The sequence below is a fragment of the Aphanomyces invadans genome (assembly GCF_000520115.1).
Source record: "Aphanomyces invadans strain NJM9701 unplaced genomic scaffold supercont1.27, whole genome shotgun sequence".
Taxonomy (NCBI): domain Eukaryota; phylum Oomycota; class Saprolegniomycetes; order Saprolegniales; family Verrucalvaceae; genus Aphanomyces; species Aphanomyces invadans.
The window spans coordinates 796,704-815,302 of NW_008580172.1; the positions used below are offsets into that span (position 1 = coordinate 796,704).

General features: G+C 53.3%; 12 protein-coding genes and 1 non-coding gene across 14 annotated transcripts; 8 read left to right on the forward strand and 5 right to left on the reverse strand.

Annotated features, from left to right (window-relative positions):
* Positions 1-270: 270 nt before the first annotated feature.
* On the reverse strand, positions 271-1,572 carry H310_10768 (hypothetical protein). Its single transcript, XM_008877224.1, has one exon. It carries the CDS (start codon positions 750-752, stop codon positions 315-317), a length of 438 nt encoding a protein of 145 aa, XP_008875446.1. The 5' UTR covers positions 753-1,572; the 3' UTR covers positions 271-314.
* A 1,704-nt stretch (positions 1,573-3,276) lies between these two features.
* On the forward strand, positions 3,277-4,782 carry H310_10769 (hypothetical protein). The gene has a single exon (XM_008877225.1). The coding sequence runs from the start codon at positions 3,295-3,297 to the stop codon at positions 4,762-4,764; it is 1,470 nt and encodes a 489-aa protein (XP_008875447.1). The 5' UTR covers positions 3,277-3,294; the 3' UTR covers positions 4,765-4,782.
* Positions 4,783-5,135: 353 nt separating this feature from the next.
* H310_10770 lies at positions 5,136-6,713 on the forward strand. Of its 2 annotated transcripts, XM_008877226.1 has the most exons (5): positions 5,136-5,668; positions 5,723-5,914; positions 5,974-6,064; positions 6,129-6,286; positions 6,336-6,713. In XM_008877226.1, exons 1-5 carry the CDS (start codon positions 5,311-5,313, stop codon positions 6,515-6,517), a joined length of 981 nt encoding a protein of 326 aa, XP_008875448.1. In that variant the 5' UTR covers positions 5,136-5,310; the 3' UTR covers positions 6,518-6,713. The 2 variants fall into 2 exon arrangements, with proteins under 2 accessions (XP_008875448.1, XP_008875449.1); XM_008877227.1 differs by having other exon boundaries at positions 5,974-6,286.
* Positions 6,714-7,212: 499 nt separating this feature from the next.
* Positions 7,213-8,128, reverse strand: H310_10771 (hypothetical protein). The gene has a single exon (XM_008877228.1). It carries the CDS (start codon positions 7,807-7,809, stop codon positions 7,414-7,416), a length of 396 nt encoding a protein of 131 aa, XP_008875450.1. The 5' UTR covers positions 7,810-8,128; the 3' UTR covers positions 7,213-7,413.
* A 397-nt stretch (positions 8,129-8,525) lies between these two features.
* On the forward strand, positions 8,526-9,630 carry H310_10772 (hypothetical protein). The gene has a single exon (XM_008877229.1). The coding sequence runs from the start codon at positions 8,561-8,563 to the stop codon at positions 9,527-9,529; it is 969 nt and encodes a 322-aa protein (XP_008875451.1). The 5' UTR covers positions 8,526-8,560; the 3' UTR covers positions 9,530-9,630.
* A 124-nt stretch (positions 9,631-9,754) lies between these two features.
* On the forward strand, positions 9,755-9,832 carry H310_10773. The gene has a single exon. It is a non-coding gene; the product is annotated as a tRNA-Leu (tRNA).
* Positions 9,833-10,039: 207 nt separating this feature from the next.
* On the reverse strand, positions 10,040-11,256 carry H310_10774 (hypothetical protein). The gene is made up of 6 exons (XM_008877230.1): positions 11,166-11,256; positions 11,007-11,117; positions 10,764-10,943; positions 10,609-10,718; positions 10,445-10,559; positions 10,040-10,396 (listed from the first exon to the last, which is right to left on the reverse strand). The coding sequence occupies exons 1-6, from the start codon at positions 11,223-11,225 to the stop codon at positions 10,091-10,093; spliced, it is 882 nt and encodes a 293-aa protein (XP_008875452.1). The 5' UTR covers positions 11,226-11,256; the 3' UTR covers positions 10,040-10,090.
* A 207-nt stretch (positions 11,257-11,463) lies between these two features.
* H310_10775 (hypothetical protein) lies at positions 11,464-11,911 on the forward strand. Its single transcript, XM_008877231.1, has one exon. It carries the CDS (start codon positions 11,517-11,519, stop codon positions 11,778-11,780), a length of 264 nt encoding a protein of 87 aa, XP_008875453.1. The 5' UTR covers positions 11,464-11,516; the 3' UTR covers positions 11,781-11,911.
* A 703-nt stretch (positions 11,912-12,614) lies between these two features.
* H310_10776 (hypothetical protein) lies at positions 12,615-13,758 on the forward strand. The gene has a single exon (XM_008877232.1). The coding sequence runs from the start codon at positions 12,634-12,636 to the stop codon at positions 13,645-13,647; it is 1,014 nt and encodes a 337-aa protein (XP_008875454.1). The 5' UTR covers positions 12,615-12,633; the 3' UTR covers positions 13,648-13,758.
* A 444-nt stretch (positions 13,759-14,202) lies between these two features.
* On the forward strand, positions 14,203-15,560 carry H310_10777 (hypothetical protein). The gene is made up of 4 exons (XM_008877233.1): positions 14,203-14,746; positions 14,805-14,937; positions 15,007-15,243; positions 15,300-15,560. Exons 1-4 carry the CDS (start codon positions 14,209-14,211, stop codon positions 15,496-15,498), a joined length of 1,107 nt encoding a protein of 368 aa, XP_008875455.1. The 5' UTR covers positions 14,203-14,208; the 3' UTR covers positions 15,499-15,560.
* Positions 15,531-16,249, reverse strand: H310_10778 (hypothetical protein). Its single transcript, XM_008877234.1, has one exon. It carries the CDS (start codon positions 16,197-16,199, stop codon positions 15,840-15,842), a length of 360 nt encoding a protein of 119 aa, XP_008875456.1. The 5' UTR covers positions 16,200-16,249; the 3' UTR covers positions 15,531-15,839.
* A 551-nt stretch (positions 16,250-16,800) lies between these two features.
* On the forward strand, positions 16,801-17,599 carry H310_10779 (UPF0468 protein). The gene is made up of 2 exons (XM_008877235.1): positions 16,801-16,928; positions 16,978-17,599. Exons 1-2 carry the CDS (start codon positions 16,876-16,878, stop codon positions 17,540-17,542), a joined length of 618 nt encoding a protein of 205 aa, XP_008875457.1. The 5' UTR covers positions 16,801-16,875; the 3' UTR covers positions 17,543-17,599.
* Positions 17,600-17,672: 73 nt separating this feature from the next.
* H310_10780 (hypothetical protein) lies at positions 17,673-18,568 on the reverse strand (the record flags this gene model as incomplete). Its single annotated transcript, XM_008877236.1, has 1 exon — positions 17,673-18,568. The coding sequence occupies one exon, from the start codon at positions 18,566-18,568 to the stop codon at positions 17,723-17,725; it is 846 nt and encodes a 281-aa protein (XP_008875458.1). The 3' UTR covers positions 17,673-17,722.
* Positions 18,569-18,599: the final 31 nt, after the last annotated feature.

Below are 18,599 nucleotides of genomic sequence, written 5' to 3' on the forward strand. Positions count from 1 at the left end.
ATATCCTGTTTAAAACCGGTATATGTTTCGTTTCCGTGAGGTGGGATATATCGGCGCGCCCATTACGTAGGGTGTAATAGCACCGCGAAGCAACCAATCGGACGTTCGAAACACTGCCATTGGGAAAAACTTCAAATTTTTGAGAGGAAAAAGTGCCGATATTTTCATCCACGATCACATTATTCTGTATTAGCTTGTCGGGTTGGTATCGAATGATTTGATAAAAATGCATGCATTTCGGGAAAAAATCTCTCTCACATCCAATTCCTGCGACAAGAGTGTGTGAAACTGTGGTAACTTGCTCCACCTCAGTCTCAACCCGCGCGCCACTCCAGCAACGATCGGCACTCGACGACGACGATGAAGTCGCCCTTGATTGCTTTGCTCGCGTTTGGCGCATTGCTTGTGTCCGGCCAAGGAAATGCAACGACCACCAAAGAACCGGTAGCTCCATCAACCACACCACCGCCCACAGCCTCGACCACGTCGGCCGTACCCTCGAATACAACTACTGGCAAGACAGACGCACCGCAGACGCCGACGACGGCGGAAGCTGCCGGCAAACTCACCGATGCACCGCAAGCAACGACTTCTACCCCCTCCGTTGCACCAGAGAACACACCTGCGCCAACGGCGTCAAATTCGATCTCGATGGACCTATCTGGGAAGTCTCCGGGAAACCTTTCGCCACCCTCGCCACCTAGCACAACCAAAGCTGAAGAAGCATCCAGCGGCACGACCATGTTTCTCATCGTAGGTTGTGTCGTCGCTGGTGTCGTCGTCCTCGGGTTGTTTGGATATTTGTTGTGTACTCGGCGCTCCGTCGATGACAACGACGATGAAGGATTCCAAGCAAACGTGGTGCAAACGGTAAAGAGCGGTATGAACAATCCGTCGTCTGCCGCGCCATCAGTCCACGTGCTATCTCCCGAGGTGGACGGCTCTGGGGCGATTCCTGGCGTCAGCTCGGCCTCTGCGGCTTCGTCGAGGCCGCTCACAACACAAACCAATCCATCTGTCGTCGATGTTAGCGCCACTGCAGAGAACTCCCATGCACATACCGTCGCGCCAGTCAACAACTTTGAAACGGAAGCGGGGGCGGGCTTCTTCACCTGGCAAAATTCGTCACGGCAAATGGTTGCGCCGACAACTGCCCACACCACCGCAGCCTGGCCGACCACGCGGCAGTCATGGACGAGCGAAGGCAGCTCGGCGTCGAAGCCAAACAGCCCGTCTTCGTCGATTTCGAACGGCGCAGCGGCAAGAAACCTGTGGGGGGCGGCCTCAGAACGTACCAATAGCTACGCCAGCGTTGACCACGATCGGCTAAGTTATGGCGGCAGCAGCTACGGCAGTCGGCAAAGCGTCGGGTCGTTCCTGTCTGACCACGACAGTTTGTTCACCCCGCTGCAAAACAACCCTCATCCACGGTTCTGGCAATCATCGTCTGGCAGCTTTGGCAAGACAAAGGAGTCATCTCCCGAATCGTAGTAACTACTACGAACGGGAGTATAGATATAGTAGGGCCTTGTTGCATTCAATGGACATCTTGATGTTTGGGCTGGTGACAGACATTTCGAGAGTCCTCGCTGCATGACGACCGTACGCTGATGTGCCTGAGCTGACTGTGAAGGAGACCATCGCCATGGCGGATGCGTGGCTGGGCACGATGACGATGCATCCTTGAGGTTGCACTTGGGTACAGTAGTACCAAAGGATGTACCTAGTACTGCTCGGGTCGAGGACGTCTGTTGTTTCAGTCCGCCCTGGTGTCTGCGGAAGAGCCAATTCGATTTCACGGGGTTGGAATTGGCCATACAGCACCATTTTACATTTCGTAGTCTCTATATGACGAAAGTACTTGAACACGTTGGAACATAGTTTTCAATCATACTACAGTTGGAGTAGACATTGCCATTAAGCAGTCCTCACTTTTACATGTCAAGGTCGACTTGGCGATCATCCGACTTTATGATGGAGGTATTGTGCTCGGCGCAAGTATCTTCCGACCGAATGTGCATCGCTTCCATGGTATAGCATAGCGCGACTTCATCTCCCTCACGTGGCATTTGAGCTTGGACAACAGCTAGGAGGGCAGCTTGTGATTCCTTGGGATGCACCATGGTCAGCCCCTCTCTTGCATTGATAAATACTTGAATTTATTGATTTTTGCAGGTTCCACGAAAAACACACAAATTGTGCTCCTCGCGGTTGAACTGGCTTTTCCACTTGGAACAGACTAGTAATACTTCCATGTTTAGTACTACTACACGTACTATTTGAAATACTATTTGGTGCCGCCGACGTGAACATCTATCAGCCAGCGCGCCGACTGAATATTCGCCAGCGCAGCGAGGTTCCTTTGCAACGCCTCCGCCCATTGTGAACATGGTTGTGCTCATCTTCACCGCGCAGTTTGGCGCAGCCCTCGTTGTAGCACCAGCTTTGTTCCCTGTCCCGTCCCTATCAACGCTGATCAGCTGTGCTGGGCTATTCTAACGAGAGGGGTACCATCACAGGTGATGCGGTAGGAGAGCGCAAGTGTGCATGTACGCTAGTGCCGTGGCTGGCGTACCAGCAAATTCGTCCCAGCCACCTTCCGAGTGACTTTTTGGCGCCGTGAGCATATCGAACATGCCCCTGCTTCCTCCGACCGTCCGTGAGCTGTGGTATATTCTCGGCGCGGTGTCGTAACTTCGAACTTCGTGCTACACGACCCCTTTCTACAGGCGGCTGGCTCTCGTTGCAAATTGCCGCACATGGCAAGGCGGGCAATCCCTCTACGCGCCATGTGCGGCTGCAACGATACCATGGCAACAGGCTACAGATCCGTGTGTCTGTAAAGGAAGCTGGATGTACCGCGTTATGATTCTCAGTGTAGCGCATGAGCAGTAGACCAAGAGTTTAGTATTCCCACGAAGAAGTAATACTACTACACCGACACCTACAGTAGAGTTGTAAGTGGGACCAATTCAACAACAACCACATGACATTCCATCAACGAACGTCCACATGACTGTCGCTTCGAGCGCGCTCGAGTCAGTGGGAAGACGGCGTTGTACCCAACGGCCTTGCTACATAGCTGAGGCGACCAACAAGCTATCGTTCGTCCCACCGCCAACCTTCAGGAAATGATTTCGTGCAACATTCAGAATTTACGCAAAATATTTGCAAAAACGATGCTGTTTTGGAAACTGGCCGAGATCTGGGGAATCGCGAACGTCGAAGTTCGAAGTATTTCATGTCATGCACCAAGTGCTGAATCAATCTCCAACTTGCGGCGCTGTTGCGGCGATGCTGACGTTCCGACTCGGCCGCTCCCGCTTTCTCCTTGTGCTTGCAGCAATTGCAGCAGCGGAAGCATTTCGAGCAGACAACGTGTCCAATTCGACCACGCCAGCCCCGTCGACCGATGCTCCAACGACAACGCCAAGCACCCCCATCGTCACAACAGCTCCTCCAACGGAACCGCCAACTCCAGTCCCCACAACGACAACATCGCCTCCTCCCACCACAACAGCACCCCCTCCGACGACGGCGTCGCTAGCACCTACGACAACTCTACCTCCACAAACGACGTCGGCAACTACGCCAGTTCCAACACCTTCGAGTACTCCTGATGTAACTACGGCAACTCCATCACCATCGGAATCAGTCATCACAACACCTCGCCCTGGACCAAACGATGCTGACAGCTTAGAAAACACACCAAATCCAACATTGAAACCTCCTCGCACGACCACACCCCTTCCAACGCCCACGAATGACGACAGCGACACCAGTGCCGTCGGTACGATCGTTGTCGCGGGGGTATCGGCAACCGCTGTCCTCTTGCTCGGTCTCGCCGCTTTCTTCGTGCACAAGAGGCGGCAGTCGCACCAGGACTCAGACGACTCGATGATTCTAAGTCACCAACACCTCGACGAGTCGAACCTTCCATCTCCCACAGTTCGTGCGAATCGGCCACAGCCTCCATTCAAGGCAAGGCCAGTAAACCCTCCAGTCATTTTGGTGGAGCACGATAGCGTCTTGCACACTTCCGTCGCGCCAGGTGTGAACCCCTCCGGTCGAAAATCGAGCAAGAAACGGTCGCCTCCGTCAGGAAAGGCGGCCGAAATTGCTGTGCTCGGTGGCGGCAACGAAGGCAGCGGTCAAGACGACAATCGTGCATCGTCTTTCTTCACATGGGACTCGCGTCGTGGTGGTATTGATGACATTGCTCTGCAGCACCACTTGGATAAACACGTGAACCTCTACGACGAGCCTGTGAACGACCCTGGGAGCTTTGAAGGCGCAGCGGCATCCTTCCCTCTCCATGTTCCGTCGGCCTTGTCGCGGGTGGGGCCAGCCCCGCAGTACCGCACTCAATCCAAGCGCGAGTCCGATCTCTCGTTTGTGAGCGAGAAGAGCATGAGCTACAACGACCACGTGGCCGCCCTCAACACAGACGACGATGCCATGAGCAACATCTCGCTCCTCTCGGACGGGTCCATCGATGTCACGACCAAAGCCTTCCCGCCGAAAGAACACCAGCCAGACCCCTCACTCCTCAGCATGTCCTCGTCTGCGGACATTTACACCACCAGGGGGCCGGGGTATATGCTCGAAACCGTGCGGCAAGCGCCCGTGTTTTCATTTAGCGGCAGCTCCAGCAACGAACGAGACTCGTATGATAGCGTAGACCATTACACCGGCCATCGGTCGAGCGTCGATAGAGATACCAATCACTCGACCGAGAGCGGGGAGAGCGGGTATAACATATAACTTGGCGTTCTCCTCCACAAGCATCATCTCTCTGCATAGACAGATCCATGTTGCGTCGTCGGGAGCAATGTGGCCTTGGGATCGCTCGCATGCGCTTCGTGGACGCCGCCGACGTGGCATCGCACAATGATTTTCTGGGGGAGCTTCCGAGGAAGAGTGAGTTTCCCATTTGACGTCCTTTATGCGCCTTCCTTTGTTATTGTACGAGCGACTATGGGACAAAAGAAGGTGCATTTCCATCACGGTATGTTAACTGTGGTTTGCAACGGCCAGTTTTTTTGCGTCAAAAATGCATCGCGATGCGTCAACTGCAATCCGATTGGTTCGTGGGACAAATCGTTCCACCACGCTTTGGCATTTCTCAAAAGTACGTCGTTCTTCCATGTTCATCCGCCGTCGGCGCCCGCGCCGCGAGGCACGCGCGGCAGGACCTGAACGACGTGTTTTTGATATGTAGTGCCCCATACTTCTGCTGCGACGAACGTGGGTACTTCTTCTGTGGAGGAAGCGGTTCAAGCCATCCGCGAAGGCAAGTTTGTCGTCGTCATGGACAACGAAGACCGTGAAAACGAAGGCGACTTGATCACGGCGGCAGAAAAGGCGACGGAAGAGTCGTTGGCGTTTATGATTCGATACTCGAGCGGTGTCGTGTGTGCGCCTCTGACCGTCCAACGCATCAACGACCTTCAGTTACCTATGATGGTACCAAACAACACGGAAGTCCGCAAATGCAAATTCACCATCACGGTCGACCTTGACGAAGGCAACACGACGGGGATCTCGGCCGCCGATCGTGCACGAACGATCCGAGCGCTTGCCGACCCCAACGTACCTGCCCGTGCATTCAATCGTCCCGGTCATGTCTTTCCCTTGGTGTCTGTGGATGGCGGTGTCTTGGCCCGCGGTACTTTCATTTATCGCAAGTAGTTTTCGTCTAATGTCATGGCATCCATTCTAGCGGGACACACTGAAGCGTCCGTGGACCTTGCGCGCCTGGCCGGCTGCACGCCTGCCGCGTACATCTGCGAAATTAACGACGACAACGGCCGCATGCTCCGTCGGCCGCAGCTTGAAGTGTTCGCTGAGACCCACAACCTGCCCTTGATCACGATATCCGACTTGATTCGGTATCGTTTTTCGCACGAAACAGGTACATTTTCGACGAGCACAACCTTTCGCTTTCCCGTCGTGACTTTCTTCTCGTGGCAGTTGTTCAGCGGCTGACAGCCCCGACGGTGCTCCACACGCCGTTTGGTGATGCGACCAAGATCTCGTTCGGATCGACCTTTGACGCCCAGCGGTACATACTCGGCACTATGTGCATGCAGTTCAAAGACGTGTGCGTTCAAGTTTTCGATCTGTAGGTACGAAGCGTTGGTCGTGGGAGACGTCACGTCGACTGGCACGTTGGTGCATTTGGTGCAAGGAACGTTGGAAGGGTCGATCGAGGCGCAGTTTGCCCACCAGCACATTGTTCGTCAAGGCAAAGCTGGTGTGTTGGTGTTCGTGCCAGGATATGAAGGTGCGGTGATGTTGACCCCGGACGCGAAAGATCACGCTGAACATGGTAGGGTTGGTCGACGTGAGTGGCGAACTCATGGCGCAGCAAAGCATTTTTGGCATGGGGTTGCAAATCCTACGTCAGCTGGGTGCGACATCTGTCGTCCTCCTTGCGACAATTGCGCCGCCCTTCGACACGAAAGGGTTTGGCGTTGACGTCGAATGCGTCGAAGTGCTCCAGAAGACCCACTAGAACGCAAAAGTACTACATAGGCACAATACACATTGCATGTGAACTCGCTCGAGGACGTCAGGCGCCGCCCCATGTGGGAGCAAGATCAATGGTTGCAAAGATGGAGCTTCATGGCAGGATGAACGGGTATGAAGGTGTACGGGTGCCCATGAAACATGCAGAGCGATCCGAAGGTTGACAGCAACCGCGTTGGGCGTCGCTGCCATTGGCCACAAGTGCCACAATACCGTGCACTCCTCTTTGCGGCGGCCTGAATCTCGCGGCGTGCGAAGCCCATGGCAAAGACGCTCATCGCCCGACAGGAGCTCGGCTTTCCGACATCAACGTGCGGGGTGAAGGCGTGGAAATCGGCGGCTCGCACAGTTCTGGGTACAAGATCCAGCGAGACGGGCTGTCCAAGGCCTGTGTAACTAAGGCGTCGACCTGGGTGGTATCGGCCTCCCCATCGTCCATCTCAGCGATACTCGGTGGTAATGCATGCGCACCAACATGTTGGTCACGCCTCGCACGTGGCATGTATTCATGAAAACCAGGTCAAGTTTTACCCACTTTTTACCAAATATATATCGATGGACTAGTCCCCGAGGTTAAACATCCAGCGTGTATTCAGAATTTTGGGCAAAAATTCATGTATTTTTGCCAAATTCCCACAACGTTGTCAAACGAACAAGATCGCCCATTCTCGTACGGAGGACGGCGGTACCGACGAAGTGCCATTCGCGATTCGACACGCAGGTTGAGATCACGCTCGTCGTCCTCTTCGCCATGGCCGACACCGTGACGGCCCAAGTGCCCGTGACGACGACGCCCCTCACGGTCGTCGTGAAGATGGACCCGCTGCCATGGATCCTTGGTACGATTCTCGGCGTCCTCATCACAGTCTGCATTGGTTTGTGCTACATCTGGTTTCGCCAGTCGGGCAAGTCGCCGGCACAAGAATCGGCCTTGAAAACCTTTGCGATGTTTCCATCGCTCTCCACGTCCAACAATTCAACTTCCCCAGCGCCAGACAGACCCATCACGTCGACCTGGCAACGAGCGATATACAAGCTCCGGAGTGCCGAAATGCATTCCCGAGAGAGCAATATCTTAAACACCAACTTATTCCACAGCCAGAACCTCATGACGAGCCGCAGCGTTGCCATCATGGAAGACAAAGAACTCGACGACCACGAACTCGGCAGCACCGGGCGAGGCCTTGCTACGGTTTGGAAATCGATCGACCCCCACCGGTTACCGCCGAATCTGACCGACAGCCGCCGCCAACTCCAAAACCTCGTGCGGCAATCCATGGTGTCCGAAGCCACGTCGACTTTTGACCTTAGCAGTCGCGGTTGTGAGTTCGTCGACCCAGATCACCGCGCGCAGTTCCTTCACGACCTTGTCAACAAAGTGTCGCCGGACTTGGGTTGAGAAATCGGCCAACATGACACCCCGTTGTGCTCGCGTGGACACGCAAAACAAGTCTCCCAGCCTCAAGATGCACCGGACGACTACGTCGAGGACGGTCGCGCCTCAAAAGCAGCGCCTTGGCAAAATAGGGGGACATCGAGGTTGTTGGCACCAACGTTAAGAAGTGCGACTGGTGTGTACGACAAACGTGCGTTTTGCTGTCATCATGACGTTGTGCTGAGGTGACCAAACAACGGCACTCTCCAAGTAGGTTATGTTCATAGCCTCCAATATTCTCCGAGCATGTCGGATGGAGCGCCGAGTGCGCGTCCGTCGCGGCGCTCACCCGCATAGCGCCGTCGGTTGAAAAATCATTAATGTCATGTGATAAATGAATTTCGACGAATGAAATTTTGTATGCTTGCATTATGTCCAGCCTTTTCATTCGTCCGGTTGAACTAATGCAGTGGGCCCCATAAGATTTTATTTCTCGAACAAAACTTTTAAATTCTCAATTTTTATTCTAAGTAGAAAAAGGAGATCAACAATGCGTATTTTAATAAAATAAAAAATCCAATTTCTGTTTTGAGAGGACCCCAAATCTCGCATGGCACTTGCGACGACAGACCGGCTCGTCACCGGCAAAGGTGAATGCAGCGCATGAGGCGATCGCTTGTGGCGATGCTGGCCAGCATTGCCCATGGCGCACGGATGCTATCCACGGAGACGAACGGATCCACCGCTTTCATTTGGGCACCATCATCACCTATGCCCTCTGCCGCACCACCATTACAGCCAACTAAAGCCGATGCCTCTCCCGTTCCGTGGGCCGCTATCGTCGTAGGTATCGTACCGGCATTGCTCCTATGCGCCGTTCTTGCTATGTTGTATCGACGTCATACCCACGTGGCACTACAGCGGTCGAGCACTCCGTCAATTGGTGATCAAGCAAGGTCGTCGGTGAAAGTACCTGCTCCGTCGCCTTCCTGGGAGGGTTCAAGTGGAATGCCAATATACGAACGGAACCATGGCGTGCCGTCAAGCGACCATCTCCCTTGCCCGACGATGGCGCTTCCATCATCTGCCAATGCACCTCTGAGACGATTGTCGTCATCGTCGTTGAGGGCGTCCATGGAGCACAACGGCGGTGCAGTGCAGCATCCACGCCGCCTGTCAAACCCGTCAAGCTCGTCGCTTACGCAACAAGCACGGCAAGTTAGTAGCGATGCATCAATGGCCCATCCTCCTCAAGCGTCTGCCGAAGTGCGGATGCAGAAGGCAGGCTTGCGCAACTGTTCAACTGCGTCCATGTCATTTGAGACACACGCGTCAAGCGCTGCAGACCACATCGAGCCCAATCCTCCATTTTTATCGCAGTTTGTGATCCACCCGGCGACCACTCCATGGCAACCCACCCAAGCCCGCCACCTTGACACATGCACGCATGGCTCCGATATGTCGGATACGTTCATGTATGCAACGGGCAGTTCCACGACGGCCGAGTATGGGTACGAGGCATCCGTCCACGCCGCGTCCGCGCCCATAATAGGTCAAACCATCCCAACACAACTTCCTTGTGAGGACATGACACCAGGAATGCAGATGTCGGGAAGTAGGTAGAGCTGTACTGAAGGCTCGACATGTCAATAAGTTTTACTTGGCCATCATTGCCAACAAGTGATAATCATCATGCTTCTTCCTTCGCATTCGAAGGAATCTATCTATGTCGAAGCATGCCGTGCCATCGAGCGACAGAGATGCCGCCCCATGCAAGGCTCGACGATTTCTGGTTTTGTTGTGGCTTTAGCTTTTCTGGTAATATACTTTATTTATTGAAAGCATAACGACATGATGGCCGAGTGGTCTAAGGCGCTGGTTTTAGGCACCAGTCTTCGGGCGTGGGTTCAAATCCCACTCATGTCATCTCTTTTTCTCCTCTTGCAGCAACCGAGACAAAATTCCATGAAGGAACGCCACACTACAAGTGCTGTTTTCTGATGTTGGCGAGTGGCAAATGCACCCGTCGAGCCGCTTTGAGTGAGGCAGCGACAGAAGTCGAGTGGGCGAGCGGAAGGGAACGACGCGCGCCCCATTCTCGCGCATGCTGCGTTGCAAAAATATGGCCGCACAGAACACCACGAAGATCCACTGCTTTCTTTCGGACAAGTGACAGGATCAACTCTACTTATCGTTGTCGTTGGCGTCTTCGGTCGCATCGTCCGCTTTCGTTTCGTCGTTTTGGTCGGCTTGCTTCTTGTCGCCTTTAACATGCGGCTCCAAGATCATGCGAACGTTAAACTTTTTGTGCTGGTGAAAGTTGGTGACGACGCTGACACCGCACACGTTTTTGAAGATCTCAATCAAAATCACGACATCTGGCGTCGTCAAGTTCACTTTGTGCTGGGGACCCACGACAGCCACGCACGCGTTGATGATGTCCATTGTCACAATGTTGCCAGAGTTCCGTTTGCGAACTTCCACGGCAAACTACACCCGATGTCACAAAACGTGATCCAGAGTCTGATCGATACGTACTTGGAGGCCAGTCGTGTCCTTAAACTGGCGTTCGATAAAGGGGGTCGCGCACGCTGCAATCTCCTCCACGCTCGGGTAGCACAGCTTTTCGAGAGGAATCATGCGTTGGATAAAGCTAAATCGCGAATGAGTGGCGTTGTTATAGCAGCGACTTCAGCACACACCGAGACGAGAATTCCATCGTTTTCTGGACTTGGTCGAAGATGTGGCCGATGATCTTCTTCACGTCCATGGTTTGATCCAGGAACTGAACCAAAATGATGCCTTTGACTCCCTGCGTCACCCCGTCGGAATTGCCAGTAAGCCTAGGAAACCGTACCGAATCCAATGCAGAGAATCGTCCGGTCTTGCGGATCTTAGCGTCGTTTTTGAGTCCATCAATTTCCTCCTGGAGCAGTTCGGCAGACGACTTGGGCTTGTCGTCGTCTTCTGTGGCAGCCGCAGTGCCGTTTCTGCCATCATCTTCGTCGTCCTGCGTTGGGTAGAGCACATCTGCCGCCTACAATACGAGGGCTCGTTCAAAATGGTGTGCATGGCGTGAATCCTGAAGTCGTTTTCGTACATCGTTCAAGATATTCAAGATGTCTTTCACGACTTGGCGTTCTTTTGTCTTGTCGCACGTGACGAGGACGGCACTGAAGCCCTTGGCCGTCGATGCGACATGGCGCTTCTTCTACAAGGCCATCAGTGCATCGCCATCCGTGTCGAGGTACTGCAGTACATGCGATGCCGCGGCGCTCCACTGGCCCTTCCGCTTCGTGCTTCCTGTTGCGTCTGCCATGTTGGTATGACCACCAGCCAATGAAAACGGCGAATACGTTGTGTACCAAGTGTTTCATACGCGTTCGAAACGCGTTACAGACGCCTTCCATGAAAAAATTATCCGGATGGTCTCATGAAGTACGATCCATTAAAAATATATTTGAGTCCTCTAGAGGAAATAGACTTCATTTTTGTAGGTGGTGGTGGTATAAATAGCGCAATATCGTCCACTGGATCGTACTTGAGAGGACATTGTCCCAAGAACGAGTGGCCGCCGCACCGTCAGTCAGTACGAAGAAGCATTGGAACCATGGCCAAGGGACACCACCTCGCGCAAGATGCATTGAAGACCTGGTGGTCCAAGTACTCGTATGAGTCCGGCCGCGTCGTGCGCCAATTGAGCCCCTACGAGCAACGCCCTGTCGACTACCTCATCCGCACTGCACCCCAAAAGGCGCTCCGTAAGGTGCAAGAAAACTTCTTCCCGCTCGTGCCCAGCTTCTTGTTGTTGTGGGGCACCGTTGCGTGGGCCGTCGACGAAAACGACCGACACCACCGTCAGCACTGGGACTAAATCGTCTGCCTCCTGCCCAAAACTCACATGATTGCCCCAGATTAGACTTGAGGAAGTCGAGCGAAGAAAGGTTTGCCACTCTATTCGGGACGCGTAACCCCCTCGAATACAGCGCTATCCTTATATGCCTATGCCAAGTTCTGACCCCAACGCGCGCACCAACTGTGCAATTGCGTCATTCAGATTCAAAACCTCATGCAAGCTCTGCTGGAATCGGAATATTTTCGATGGCCGCTGGGACGCCGCTGTTGCCTCAAAAGTGCTGTGACCCAGCGCATGCATGTCAATCGCCAAATCGAGCTCTCGCAGACTCCGCTCAGGGCATACAACGTAAAGACGAATAGGCTTGTGAAGGTGCGGCGGAAAAACGACACAACTTGGAGAGCCATCTGGATAGAGACAGAGCGACATGCTAATGGCCCCGCCGTGCATGCATGGGGCAGCACGTGACTTTGCGAGGTGGGCACATGGATGGCAATCGTACATGTTTGGCGGAAAGGGTGAATGCGACGTATCGTTGAGGCACCGCACGACCATTCATTCTTCTATGGCGTGTGGCAATGATTGCGCCACTTATTCAAAGCCATTACGATCTCGAACGGATTCCTTGATGAAGGGACTCTGCCTGACTGCATGTGCCGCTTTGGCCGTGGCGCGGCGCGTGTTTTGGGTCAGTGGCAAGATGGGATGCTTTTGTTTTGGGATTTTCACGTTCTTATTTAGGGACATCTCGTTGACAATGCTGTTTTGAAAAATCGAATGACTTGATTTTTGTATGATAGGTAATATTCCGGATAATAAGCCCCTTAAACCGGATATCTTTTTCTGAACATCCGACAAACCTGCAACCGCGATGAGCGACGGAGCCCCACCGCCGCGCTTGACCAAAGCCGAGAGCACGGTGGATGGAAGTGCGTCTCGATCGACTCTTCAACCGACCTGGAGCTCGTCCATGCGACGAACCTCCCTCCAACGATCCGAGTCTGACGTGTACCTGCAAACCCATCATGCAACGCTCGCGCAACCAACACATGTCATGGACCACAAGACCGAAAAGCAATTTGCTGCGGAAATGCGCCATGCACTGGGGATCGTTGACAAATTCTTTGGCTCGTCCGTCTTGCTAGACCATTCGATTCCCCGCGAGCTCCTCCTCGAAGCGCAAGGCTTGGTGTTCCTCACGGTGTACAAGTTAGGGTTCCTCGTGTCTGGGAAAGGCGGCAAGGGTTTTGTCATTGCCCGCACTGCCAACGGCTGGTCCGCGCCTGCCTTCGTTGGCAGTGGTGGTGTCGGTTTTGGGATGATGGTGGGCGGTGAAGTTGTCCATTACATTGTCATTTTGAGCTCACGCAACGCCGTCAAAACCTTTACGAGAAATGGCCAAGTCCAGGTCGGCTCCGAGTTGGATCTCGCCGTGGGGCCGCTGGGTCGTGCCGCCGCCGCGAGTCTGAATGTTGGAAGGGGCGGGATCGCCCCCAATTACTCGTATTCGCACTCAATGGGTTTGTACGGGGGGATCGGGCTCTCCGGTGCCGTGATTGTGTCGCGCAAGACGTTCAACGATAAATGTTACGGTCCCCACGTCCGCGTCAAGTCAATTCTAGCGGGAGAGGTGGCATGTCCACTGGCCGTGCCGCTCTGGGAAGCCTTGGATTCCGTGTTGAACATCAAGCGCGAGTACATCAACGGCATGCCCGCTCCCAACCAGCGCGAAGCCATCTGTCACGAATGCGGCCATGCCAACAAGACCGGCGCGCGAGTCTGCGAGCGGCTCGAGTGCCAGACTCTGCTTGTATTCTCTGCAGGCGTCCATTCGGGCAAACGAAGCGTTGGGAAGCTCATTATCTCGCAAGGCATGCTGCACTAACATGATCATGACGACTCATGCTATAAAATGATACAGGACGACCCACATTTTGATAAAATTTCACATTTTGATAAAATTTCAAGTTATGAAACAGGTTGTATAATTATTGGGAAGAATAAATTAACTTTAAATCAACTGTAAACCTACCCCGTGTTACAGGCCGCTCACGCAACGTTCAAAATAGCTTCACTTGTTCCAGATCATGGAGATATCAAAAGGGGAATCCACCCCCCGTGGCACCAACACATGCCACCTGCATGCATATGTAGATTATGCTCTCTCTTGAGAAAGATTGATCTTTATTGCAGTAGTAAATTTCGTAGAGTGCAGTCACCGTGAGCTTGACAACACAATGTAGGTATTTTGAGCGACTAGTGGAGGGAAGTTTCCCTCCACATCCTTTTTACTGGAAACGACGTTTTTATGTGTTATTTTTTCTGTAAGGCCAGGATAAACGTTTTTTGTCCAAGAAATGTACACGTTAAACAATTCCCGATATTTAACGTATTTAACGCAATTCCCCGCGTCACCGCACGGCTGCTCATTTCGAGATTTTGCACGATGTCCGACACCGCCGCGAAGACGACCGTCTGGGATGAACACACGCAGACGTTCCACGGCGGCCAGGACTGGAAGTTCCTGAACAATTTTGTCGAAGACTTCAGTGTCACTACGAACGGTCTCGGCACGCCGGCGAAGGCGCTACAAGCGGCCACGGACGCGATCCACACGATCCACCATTACCCGCCGGCCGACTTTCAACCGGCGTTGAGCCATCTCTCGGCGTTCCTTTGGCCTCATGACAAAGAATTGGCCAACATGCCACTCCTCTTGCTCGGTAACGGTGCGTCAGAACTGATCGATCTCGTCATCCGCAGTGTCCCTGCTGGTGGTATGCGTGTTGGTCCCAACACCACCCAGTACAAGGAATACGAACGCTCTGCCGCCGCTGACGACCGCGCGATGCTCGCTTCCACGGACGCTTCAGCCAAGTTGACGTGCTTGGTGAACCCAAACAACCCGACTGGCGACTACTACACGTTGGACGAAATCAAGGCATACATTGAGACGTGCCCGGACAACCACACGGTAATTGTCGGTGCGTCGTTGCTGTGCCCCTTGGTCAACCCACACATCTAACTTGGTCGTTGCTGCAGATGAAAGCATGCAACCGTGGGTGGGTCCCCACTGGCGGGCAGACTCGCTGATTCAAGAACGTGAATGGATCAAACACCTCAGCGAAACGCGCAAGTTGGACGTGTGGGTGATGACGAGCTGGACCAAGATCTGGTGCGTGCCAAAATACGTGCCTCTGCATCATTCACCATCATCACAGACGCTCCATCCATTGGTTTATAGGTCGTGCACCGGTCTGCGAATTGGCAGCGTCGTTGCCCCCACGGCCCAACACGCTGCCAACATCAAGCGCAAGCAAGTCCCATGGTCGCTCAACTCGATGGCGCTCGTGTTCTTGTCGGCGGTCGTCCGCGACCAAGAGTACTTGAACGAAACGTGGCGCGTGACGCCCGTGTGGCGCGCCAACTTGGTGGACCAACTGCACAAGCACTTTCCGTCGTGGCAAGTGCATGGAAAATCGTACGTCGATTCATTGCTTGAGCAGTAAGTGGTGTGCAGCTGAGTGCCGCTTGTAGGTACTTGTCCTGGGTGTGGGTCGACACGAAGAACGCTGCGACAGCTCTCCAAGCGACCGCTCTCGCCAAGCAACACGGCGTTCCGATCCGCCACGGCGAACCCGGCTACAAACTCCCTAGCTTCATTCGCTTGGCTGTCCGCAACCCAGAGCAGGTGGCGCACCTCTTGAACGCGTGGAAGTCGATCTGGGAGCAGTAAATTGTGCCGTGCATTGTTGTATTTCACCGCCGGTAACCCACTGAATGGACGATGCATAAAGATGCTGAGTGTTATGGGGCTGCGCTTCAGTCGCGAGGGATGGAGATGATTGAGGAAGTGAGAGAGAAGTACACCAGTAGAAACATGGACTAGAGGTGCGCGCACGAGGATGCTGGTGGTATGCAGACGGGAATTAAGTTGGAGAGCTAGTGGGGAAGGATTGCATTGCTCGTGCAAAGCCGCCGTTGGGGATCGAGGACAGTTCGTGCGTGGCGGACAGATTGGAGGCTCGAGCAACGATTCCTTGTAGGAATTTTAGTAGATTTCATTGCGCGGGATAATTATGAGACGCTCATCTTCGAGTCGAGACGCTTAAACTTGCCTTCCCATCCGCGAATGACTTCCGAGTACTTTTCGATGAGTTCGTTCTTGTCGCTGAGCTCATGTTCCAAAGCCTGGATCTCCGCTTCGACTTGGGCGCGGCTTTCTCCGACGTGGTCCACATCTTGTGACAAAAGTTGAGTCTCGAGCTTCTTGGCCTGGAAGAAGAATGCTTCCATCAGCTCGTGCAGATCGTTCAAGTCTGTCGCATCCTGATGCAACGGGTTCGGTCGGCTCGGCGGAGGGTACTCCACAGGTGCCACCACCAGCGCCAACACACTCGCCAGCGCTTCATTCATGTCCTTTAGCGACTTTTCCATGCCCGGGAGGAGCTCCCGTGGCGAACAACAGAATGAACGGAAGAATGCACTGCTTGAAATTCACGAAAATTGCATGAAATCTGCAAATATATCACGAAATATTCCCATCAGGGAATGTCAATTGATAGGGCATAATTTATCAATTATGTCCAATCAAATGGAAGTAGATTCCAACGCCTCAAGGAAATAGCTGCACATGCCGAACCCACACTTATCTGCTTTCGATGTTGCTGATGCATGCTGTGTGAATTAACGTAGAGCATTGACTGCTGCATCTAGTCCTGCGAAGCCTTTCATCCATTCGCTAGTGCTCACAATTTCCGTGGACATTATCGCTCCAACTCGAAGCGCACGATGTAGTTTCCACACGTCTCTGAGCACACTTGACACACGCGATTCAATCTTCGGATGACGGGCACATGGAAAGGGATGGCTGCATAGCGAGGGCCCTGTACCTTGCTATTGTTGATGAGAGCCCAAACGTTGAAGCCAGCACCACGGTGGCACGTGAAACCGATCACCAGGCGCGCGACCTTTGATATCCGGATATCCGGATGATGAAACCGTCGGATCTGGTGTGAAGAGGCGGTTTCTGCCATTGCGAGTTTGGGACGTTGGAAGAGGAGCAGGTGACGGCAAAGCAGCGGCGACAAGATTGAAAACAAGACGGCGCGGCATGTTTAAGAACACCTTCCAGTCGGGCTTTCTCTCCATCCTCTACAGCATTGGGTACATCCTGTTTTCACGCGTGTGTGATTGCTTATCGCTTGTGATGCAGGAGCAAACCACTGCAAATCTGGGACAAACAAGTGCGCAATGGACACATCAAGCGTATCACGGACCAAGACATTCAAAGCTCCGTGCTGGAAATCATGGGGACAAATGTGAGCACCAACTTTATCGCGTGTCCCGCACAACCGGCTAAGACCCTCGGCATCAAGCTGCCGTTTCTCGTCATGATTATCAAGAACTTAAAGAAGTACTTTACATTTGAAGTACAAGTCCTCGACGACAAGAACGTCCGCCGACGCTTCCGTGCGTCCAACTACCAAAGCTCGACTCGCGTCAAGCCATTCATTTGCACCATGCCGATGCGCCTCGACGAAGGTTGGAACCAAATCCAGTTCAATTTGAGCGACTTCACGCGGCGCGCGTACGGGACCAACTACATCGAAACGTTGCGTGTCCAGATCCACGCGAATTGCCGCATCCGCCGCATTTACTTTTCCGACCGTCTGTACTCGGAAGAAGAGCTGCCGCCCGAATTTAAACTCTTCCTGCCCGTCCCGAAGGGGTCGTCCAATGCCGAGCCCCCCAAGACAGATGCTCCCGTGGGAATGTAGTGTCGGCCGGTCCATAACAATCGAAGTTGTATAATGAATGACATGTGTACACAACAAGTCGTTCTCACTGCCGTGGAAGAGAACACACAAGTTGGCCCCATCATGTTGATGTCAAGTGAATAGTGTAACGTTGGATGAAAAACGGAGGGTTATATTTCCCCACATCAAGACGTGGAGTTCCTAGACGACGAATTCTTCGACAATACGAGGTGAGCCGGTGCGTGGGATACTCGTTGTCTTCGACGAGTCTTGATTCTTCCACAAATGCCCACAATGCCGGAGAAAGATCAACTCGCGACACGATGTGCACATACGGGGCCCTTGATCGCCTTTTGCAACGTACTTGCTGGACGGGAAGATCGCTCTTTGGAAGTGACACGAGGTGCACCCTTGTTCGACACCAACGAAGTTGTACTCTTCAACAATCAATGTGAATTCGATGCAGGCATTGTGGGGAAATGACTTCTTGTGCACTTTGAGCGAAAACACAACGGGGTCCAGGTAGATAACGGTAGATGGCGGAACAATCGGCGCAGCCTTTTGAGTGTGTAGAGGGAGTGGAGGGGGCTGAGTAATCTTTGCCTGTTGGTCTTGCAATAGTTTCGCTTGAGGCTTGACTTGGCCTGACGATATAAGCGATTTCTTTGCATCAATCCTGTTTTCGCTATGGGATGGCCCCGTCACCGCCTTTTTCGTCAATGTCGCATCGTTGATATTTTCGGATTGCTTCGTCGTCTGTTGTTCTGTTTTCGTCCATGTAGATCCTTTGGAACTATTGTGCGCTGCTGTCATTCGCGCTCGATTTGCTGCCCGCCGTTTCTTGATGTCCTCCTTGTTGGCTTCACGCGACCGCTTCTTCGACGCCTTGTATCTTTCCTTGTTGGCTTCATACCATAGCTTTCTCGACGCCTTGTATCTTTCCTTATTAGCTTCATACCGTCGCTTCCACGACGCCTTGTATTTTTCCTTATTAGTTTCTCTCCATCGCTTGCACGACGCCTTGTGCTTTTCCTTGTCCCTGGCCATGTGTCGTCCGTTGCCTGCCGTTTTCGCGCGC